We start from the raw sequence: 9447 nt of genomic DNA, 5'->3' as shown, positions 1-9447 counted from the left end.
TCATGCGCCATGAATAGATGACTAATAAGACATCATGGGGTCCTGCGCCCTGAATAGATGATTAATAAGACATCCTGGGGTCCTGTGCCATAAGCCATGTGATCCTCAAGTCACCTGATACTAGAAGAAAAAATGCTTTTAATAACACCGAAAATGTGTTATCAAAACATACGATAGCACTTTCTGATGTGTTAAGACCGACTATGTTATCGTAGGTCAGGGTACTTTACAGAACACTTCATTAGTGTTATACAGATGTGTTATTGTACTGTCAATGATAACACAATTTCTGTGTTATTTTAATATATAGATAAGTGTTGAATTATGTTATTTATAGTCGATTATATAACACTTTTTTTTGTGTTATACTACACTTTAGTATAACACTTTTTTTGTGTTATACTACACTTTAGTATAACACATTATTTGTGTTATACTACACTTTAGTATAACACATGTGTTATATTAGCTTAGAGAAACATAATCTTTTTTTACTTACACAAAACTAGAAAAACAAATATGAAAGTTGAAGCCAAATAAGGTAACATAAATAGATTTTTATTAATTACTCAAATGTAATTAAAATATTTAGTCTACTAGTCTAGGCTTAAGAAATCATATTACAACATAATTTATGCCCAATTCAGATTCCTTTATCACTAAATACAAAACAAGAAATGTATACAAAAATTAGTGAAATACATTCTTCCATTCTAAAGGCCTCAACTACAAATGTTGTCAAGAATTGCTCCAAAGAAATTATCTCAATATACCTGCACATTGTAAAAAAAAAGTCATTTGATTATTAAAAACATAAAACTTAAGCTAGTTTCCACCTGTAAGTATATAAAGTTTAAATTAAATTTGTAATAACTCCAAAACTTGACGAAACAGCAGGGTATAGCAAGATGTACTACCATGCAAATTGACTGAAGCAACAAAACATGCAACTTAAAACAATAAGCTAAGAGATAAACGAAGAGAAAATTCCACTACCAAACAGAGTACTCTATCAATACCTAAAACTTAATGAAAATGAAAGAAACATTCAACAACATAATTCTAAAGCACAACAGAAGACTTTCTTCTTTATACCTTGACAAGGGCTGATGAAAGTCATCTTTTTGTTGGTAGTTCATCTTCTAACATGGTCATATCAGCCTATTAAGAAAGAAAAATCTAAGCATATGAATTTCCCACAAAACAAATAGTTAAATTCAGAAATGAAAGTGAATGAGAAAATCTGAGAGGATAGAGAATGAATGAACTAAACTTTATTGAAATATATTGAAGTGTTAAATAGAAAAAGAGAATACATCACTTATAATGAGCTAAAAATTAGAGTAAGACTAACAGATTCATAGAAAACCATAACAGATCTAGCAGCTACCACTTAATAGATAAAATTTGTAGTAATAAAAGTACTACAATCTTTCCATTAATCATTTATAGTGACAAGGGAAATAAAAAGCCCACCTGTTCAGATGATGTTAGAATGCCCTGTATAAAGCCCTGAAAGCATTGCTTGTCTCAACAATAAGGGCAGGCCATACATTCATAGCACTACACCAATTCCTAATAGTCCAAACTAAAGAATTCAAAGTTTGTCATAAGTATCTATTATCGACAAAAAAAATCCAATTTAAATTCAGTAGTTATCAAATGTTTTCACTGCCATAATCATAGCTGCCACTAAATCAGAAGATCATATTGACACAAGTAAGTTCATACAACAGAGTCGAAGCTTAGTCATCACTAGGATTACCTTGCTTTCTTGTGCACCTCTTGTATTTACTATATACATGCATTATAATCACTTAGTCATCACTAGGATTACAATAACCACTGTCAAACATACTTAAGCATGGAAATATATACATTTATACAAGTACATAAAATATAATACTATCTCATAGCATGCTAATCATGCACAGTACACTACAGTATCGCTAATCATGCTAATCAGAAAGTCTTAGCAAGTGCATTCATCAATAAACAGTATGGCATCTGAAAATAGATTGATGATGAGTGACAAACATACAATCACAAAAGAAAAAAAAAACTGGAGCTAATAAAAAGTGTAGGTAGCATTCCCCCAGGGGCCAAAAGGAAATGAATATAGATTTTTAGTAAAATTACAAAGAACTCTAAGTTTACATGAATCATAACCAAATGTTTGACAAGAGACGAGCATATATTGTTAGTTCCAAAACATTTTAAAAAAAATTAATCAATCAATCAACATAATGGCTATGCTTACTTGACAGATTTGATATTAAATTGAATGACCAAAGGAAAGTTTTTTATTGTTTTGGAATTAAGATAATTAGTCATATCATCTCAAAAGAAGAACAAATAAGTAAAAAGCAAGTTGAAAGTTTCACAACACAAAGACAAACATTACCAGTAGTTGTAGCAAAAAGAAATAAATCAGACAATTTTGGCTCAGTCAACCGAATGTATTGACCAAACTAGTTCCACACTGAACTTTAATGATGATAAAACTTAAATCCAACACATTTGAGGTTAAACAAATGCTCTCAAAGAGAAAATCTCATAGTAATTACAAACTAGAAAACCTAGGACTATGAAACTAAATGATAGTTGTAACAGTACAACTGTACAAGTTTACCTCATCTTCAGCGTAGCCCTTAGCTTGCAGTTCAGCTAACAATTCTCTAGACTTTTCAAACAAACCTCCTCTGACATATACCTTGAGTAAAGTTGTTAATATCACCTGAAAGCAATGTAGAGTACTGAAATGAAGAAACAGTGTATTTAAACTATGAAAAAGTAAACATCAATCTGTGAAGAAAATGAAAAGCAATGTAGGAAAGATTATTACACCAAGCCAACCAGAAATCGCAACATAGTTACAAATATACGTAAATAAATTAAATATGTAAACAATGTCTCCTTATTTTTGCATTTGAAATTACTTGCCCTTCTTATTTAGACAGCAATGTGGCCTTTATGGTAGATAATTTCCTTCAGGCTCCATACTTCAAATATGCTCAAGTATGTATGCAAAGTTAAATAAGCCACTTTTTGATAGTGAAAGTACAGAAAACTAGACACAAACTAAACATAATCATGGAAACAAATATAAATTGAAAAAAAAACACTATTTCCATTGTAAGCAAAACCTTGTTTGGAGGTAGCCCAGTCGACTCCATATCTTGAATCAAAATGTCGGTCTTTTTATAGTCTCCACATATAGATTATGCATTGAGCAAAGAGCTATAATGAAAAATGTTTGGCGAATGACCTTCTTCTTTCATCCGGTTAAAATAGCTTTCTGCTTCACTCAATTTATTATGTGAAGCACATATGGCCAGAAGAGTCCCATAAATTACATTGTCCATCTGCACATCATTTTGCTGCAACTCCTGAACAAGTTCCATTGTTATTGGATAGCATTGTTTAGCTTTGATACAACCTGAAAGTAACTAAAGAAAACCAAAAATTATTATGTAAGGTATAATTCAATAGAACGGCAGTTACTATGCCAAGTATTTTACTTATCAACATATATTTAAGGCTCCACAACATCACGCAGATTACAGATAAGACAACTGCACTAATATCTGACAACTAAGAAAGGAAAAACACAATCATAAATTGAATAGTAAAACCCACAAAGACAAGAAATTTTTTGAGGATGTTCAAACCGAATCAGTGGGTTATAAGATCAATTCAATATGAAGTTATCAAAACCAATTTCTCACTCCATCTAATAATTTTTTCCCCTTTTATTCCTGCCTCACAAAACCATAAAAGGATGAAATGTATGAGAGGACATCAATTAATTCCTTACCAATGTTCTAGATAAAATTCATTCATCTTACATGGCACACTTTACCACTACGACTTAATACACTAATTAGCAAAAACCTGGATTCTGAATATAAATGCAAAAGAAACAAATTATAGACATGAGTAAAAGGCTTACTGTACTATATGTAACAACATCTGGCATTAAACCATCCTGCTTCATCTGACCAAAAAACTTAATGCTGTGATCAAACTTTCCATTCCTAACCAAACTCCCAAGAACATAATTGCAGATGACGATATTCTTTTTGGTTGATTCATCCTGAATGCTATTATAAACTTCTAGTGCACCCACATGATTATGAGTCTCTCCCATGAACTTTATATAGTTGCTATATGATGCAGGACAAATCTTCATATTTTGTTTCATCCAATTGAAGCACTGCAATAAAAGCAAAAAGAATCCTATACAAATTTTAACAACAATAACTGAAGCTCATATTCAAAAATTAATGAAATTAAATCAACATTATTACACCATCTTCAATTCATTTAAATGAGAATGCTTAAAGATGAAAATAAAAATGACAAAAACACACTATTTTATTTACTTATATGCAGGAAGAAATATGTATAAAAACAGGTATACATCCATCAAATTAATACATGTATAGGGTAAGAGAGAGGGAGGCCACCCAAATACTTCTCTTTAACTAAACAAAAATGAGGTGGTTCCTACTTAAAGATTGATAGGCCTCCTATTAGTAGTCATAGGATTAGAATGCGTGGAACCACCCTATCAAAGATTACTAGAAAAAAAATCTGACATAAGGCAGACAAGCCATGAAGTAGCAGCATAATATACAATCCGAGCAGAAGAATAGTTAAAAGGGACGATTGCTCTTCTAATGCTTTCTTATTGATGAGATAAAAGAACCTAATTAAGTTCAATATGTTTCCTAGAAAACTAAATTAGGTACAAAAGCTCTCATATAAAAATCATCTAACAAATGTACGATAATATAGTAACCACAAACACATTTTCTACTTCTCCATTAAAACAAAGGAAAAGCAGATCATTAAGTTGCCAAACATAACATATAATCTCAAAGTTTTAATTCGTAAAAGTCGCACTTAAATCATTTTTTTAAATAAATTCAAAAAAACAAAAGAGAAGCATGCATGTTCACTAACATTTATGTGGACAAAGACACACACAGAAAATACATATGACTTGAGGCAAATTAAATGGGCTATATGAGAGACACCGTTAGGAATATATATATACATATATATGCAACACTTAGTAATACATACATAACCAACTTTGTATGTTCAACAGATGTAACAATGGAGTGTTCAGTTAAATAATTTGCAAGATGCAGCACCTGGGAAAGCTTGTGCCATCTCTTTCGCATTCCAAAATGACGTAATATTGCATTCAAGTCCTGAACTTTTAAAATATCTCCATAGCTGCAAAATAAGGTCTCGTTTAAGTTACAACTTATTGGTTAGGTTACCGTTTTATCTTGTCAATTTGAGAGAACTACATTAAGACTAAGCAATTACATATGTAAAAAATCAAGGGATGCAAATGATTCTTATAATAAGAGTATCAAAAGAGAAGAAAAACTATCTATATACTAGAAGGCAAAATTCCACATTGAAAATTCTTCATATTTATAAGTAAATAGATTACTGAACATTGGCTTGATATAGGAAAGACCATATAATCAATGAACTACAATTTTAAGAGAAACCCCTCTCAGTTAGTTGAGTTAGGTTCAAATTTTGATGTTTTATTGTATCATGTTCCACTAAAAAAGAGACCCCTTTCGAACTTTACAGATATAGGTGTTTTCTTCTTATTTGATACAAAACAAGATTAAAAAATTTAATGTGTGGGTTTCAAGTTGATATTAGTTCATGATCCATACAATATACAAGTGTAAAATCATGGTACATGATAAAATTGCAACTGAACTTCAACTCTTAAAGATGACTTTGACCCAGCAAACTTTCTTGATAACTAAGAATACAAACCATTTCAGAATAGAGATATTACAAATCCCAGACAGGGTTTCATTTCTCAAATCTAAAAAAAATAACATAACATTAAAATTTTACAATAAATTCCACAACCCAACATGCCAATCGAACTCACAAATTTCATTTCATGGCTCACCAACAAAATTTAACAAGAATAAAATAAACCGACACTGATACAAAAAAAAAAAACAAACAAAAAAACAAATTAACAAAGAAATATAGTTCCAAAACAAAAAATGAAGAGGGTTACCTTGTAAGAGCAGAATCCAAATCAGGGGATAGTTGAATTTCAAGAATAGCAGACTTTCTGGCTGAGTAAGATTTTGAAGGAGTCCTGTTACGTTTCACTTCGCCATTGTTGGGTTGTTCTATGTTTGCTCCTTTAACAAAAGTTGTTGTCGTTGTTGGTGAAGCTTTAGCATAAATGAGATAAGAATTATTTGGTGTAGTTGAGATGGAAGGAGAGAAGGAATATGGTAATGGGAAGGAGCAAGGCATGATATGTTGCATTCTAGCACCAAGTATCGATACCTCCATTTTTGGATATGTGCTTCACTCTGCTTTGCTGATGTGCACAATTAAAAAAAATCCTTAATTTTCAGTTAGTACCAATAGGTGTGTGCTTTTCTTATTCTAGTAGGGATAATAGTTTCTTCAGATTCTAAAATTAATAACAATAAAAAATGTAACAATTTCTTAATTCAAGAAGAATGTTTTGGTACTTAAGGGTTTGATTGATACCCATGGCTGAAAATTAGGCTTGTTTTCCTTTCTGTTTTTAAAAAGATTTATAAAGCTTATGGTTATTAGATTTTTTTATGTTATCAGAATCATGGAATCAGAATACACTTACTGAATTCAAGATTTGAAAGGAATTTCGTGTCGTGTTCTTATCTGGGGCAGTCTGAATTATAGTTTTAGCCACATCCAAGGGCAAGACAATAGACCAAAACTGGTGTAAAACCCAAAGAAATTCTCTAGTTTGAAAGTTCTAGTGAAACAGACAGACATGTGCTCTTTTGCTTTTTATTTTCAGAGAAAGGCTAAGTCATTAAGATGCATACCGCAATACCACCAAGACCACCAAGACCACCACTCACAATTCCAACTCCCACGTCAATTAAGTTATTGTTTTCAGATGAAGTAAAATTCAGTTGTGAATGCATGTGATAGCGGACAAACTCGTAAACACTGAAAAAGACTGCATTTCCAATGGATTCCCTCAGAAAAGTCGCACCACCTCCACGGAAGATTCCCTTGACCTGAACATTGTTCAATCAGCACATAACCATATCATAATTTATATAGGTTCATCATCAAGAGGCAGAGAATTTTCTTACCCCTTCACTTTTTACAGTTTTAACAATACAATCAAGAGGACCGCTATATCTGCTAGTTAATGTAACCAAAGAATCAGTTCCTTGAACTTGCATCCTACACTGGAGAGATAGGCACAGTAAGCATACCACGAGAAGCAACTGTGAAATCCAAAGCTCTCCCATTTGTATCTACCTTAATTAACTCTGATGGACATAATACAAAACTGATGATAGCTCCCCCATAAGCAGCAGATGGAATTATTACATGGGGCTGTGGAGCACTACTCTGCGTACTTCCCTTTGTGAGAATAAAAAAGATGAATAAGAAAAGTGAAGCCATGTAGTTCAACCACATAAGAGAGACAACCACTACATCACAAGCAAATCTTCTTTTTCTTTTACTTTAACTTGGGGTAAAGGGAATTTGAACTTGAGACATCCTCAATTATGAGAAGTGTATTACCACCATGCTATGTCTATAGCTATACTTCACGAGAAAATCACTTATGATTATTACTATAGAGTTACATGTTCAAAATAAAAAACTCTACAGATCACTATTACAATATGTAAGCCAATGACAGATTATCTGAACAACTTTTTGGCTTACCTGCAGAAACTGTTTCGTCTGGGAATAAATGCCAAAAACGAGGGAACTCTCAAAAGACATCCCCACAAAAGATGATGTAGCACCTCTATAAAGTCCTCTAATATGTCAAAAAAATATTAGTTAACTTTCCCAAAAAAGGGGAAAATGTGTTATTTAGACAATTTAAAGATACTGAAAATCTTTGTCACGTGGCACCAAACGTTAGCTCTTATAAGGCAAGAATGCCCTGCTAAATAAAATGAAAAAGAGAAATATTTAAGAACTCTAGCTCAATTTTTTGTATCTCAAGTCCTGTTTACAAAAAATTCCTAACAAGATACAAGCATATTATCACACCTTCATCCAATTTAAATGAGCATATATATAAGAAAATAATGACTCTAGCTAAATCGGAAGCATACTCCTTTAGTCCTTAGTATCCTAGCAGTACAATGCAAACTATTCTTGTACTTGATCCCATGTGCTTCAGTATTGTGTTTTTACAGCTTCAACTAATAAACAAACAAAAGTTTAACACACTCAATAAATATACACATAGATCAGAGGAATCAAAAACACGAAAGTATAGCCAATAAGGAAATATACAAACTTTAAATTCATTTTCAGTTCACAGAGATAATCTTGTAAGATGTTATTGGTTAATACTTATGCTATCTCAATCTCATCCCGAAATTTCTTTAAAAACGATTAGCAGGGCAACCCAGTCATATGGTTTTCTAATGCATTTGCTCTAAACTTTGATGCTTTTAATTCACCATGATAGGGCCTAGATTCATTGAAAGAAAAAAATTTGGTTTCTGGGTTTTGAACCCCAAGTCCTATCAATTTCACTAAGAGTGCAATCAAACAAAAATATGTTAAATTACAAGCTAAACCTATGAAAATTTCACATAATCCAACGAGAATAAGATGAGAGATTACCTTTACGGTGTCAAAGGGATGGCCAACGGCGATGGTGGAAACTCCGGTGAGTAAGTCGGCGACGTACTGCTTGTAAGCGGGAGTGTCCGAGAGATTTACTTTGGCTCCATTTTTTTTTCTTCGTCAAGGCTCCAGTAGGAGGTTCGGTTCGAGAGAGACAGTGGTTCGGTCCGAGAGAGGAGGAGGAGGAGGTGGTGATGGGTATAGCAAGAAGAGAAAGGAGAGAAGGAAAATATGGTGGAAAATGAGACAGGGAGAGAAAGAGATGAAGACTGGTTTGAGATAGGGAAAATGAGAAAGAGATGAAGACTGAGACAGAGAGAGAAAGAGATGAAGACTTCGGTCCGAGATAGGGAAAATGAGAAGGAAAATTTGCCTCTTTTTTTTTTTCACTTGTCGCGTGTGATTTTATTCATTAACTTTATATATAAAATAACTCATTTTAAATAGTATTATAATGATGTGTTATGGTAATGGGTGTTTGGTGTAGTGTGAGCCTTTTATCCCTGGCTCTGAGTAACTAGCCAAGCACTTTAGTTTTCTTCGACCAATAAGTCGGACAAGCATATAAGGCTCTTGTTGATTAGATCTAATCATATCGACCAGCGTTCAATGCACTATTGTCGCTCTTGATCATAAGTCCATTCCATACGACCAACACTCAGTACTATTACCGATACTCACTTATAAGTCAGAGCTTCACGACAAACACTTAACACCATTGTCGTTTCTGACTAATAAGTCAGTGCGTTGCTCAGATAAACCATGCATTCA

General features: G+C 32.7%; 1 protein-coding gene across 10 annotated transcripts; it reads right to left on the bottom strand.

Moving 5' to 3' along the window:
• Positions 1–542: 542 nt before the first annotated feature.
• On the bottom strand, positions 543–9052 carry LOC133803374 (mitochondrial arginine transporter BAC1-like). Of its 10 annotated transcripts, XM_062241393.1 has the most exons (11): positions 8674–9052; positions 7336–7440; positions 6888–7262; positions 6074–6388; positions 5163–5247; positions 3953–4216; positions 3147–3449; positions 2633–2737; positions 1477–1588; positions 1096–1161; positions 543–773 (listed from the first exon to the last, which is right to left on the bottom strand). In XM_062241393.1, exons 4-7 carry the CDS (start codon positions 6358–6360, stop codon positions 3222–3224), a joined length of 864 nt encoding a protein of 287 aa, XP_062097377.1. In that variant the 5' UTR covers positions 6361–6388; positions 6888–7262; positions 7336–7440; positions 8674–9052; the 3' UTR covers positions 543–773; positions 1096–1161; positions 1477–1588; positions 2633–2737; positions 3147–3221. The 10 variants fall into 10 exon arrangements, with proteins under 10 accessions (XP_062097377.1, XP_062097379.1, XP_062097376.1 ...); XM_062241395.1 differs by lacking the exon at positions 1477–1588 and adding an exon at positions 7753–7849 and having other exon boundaries at positions 6888–7440; XM_062241392.1 differs by having other exon boundaries at positions 6888–7440.
• Positions 9053–9447: the final 395 nt, after the last annotated feature.

The sequence above is a fragment of the Humulus lupulus genome, chromosome X (genome assembly GCF_963169125.1).
Source record: "Humulus lupulus chromosome X, drHumLupu1.1, whole genome shotgun sequence".
NCBI classification, from domain to species: domain Eukaryota; kingdom Viridiplantae; phylum Streptophyta; class Magnoliopsida; order Rosales; family Cannabaceae; genus Humulus; species Humulus lupulus.
Note: the sequence above shows the minus strand (reverse complement) of the source record. Positions and strands in the feature narration are given on the sequence as shown.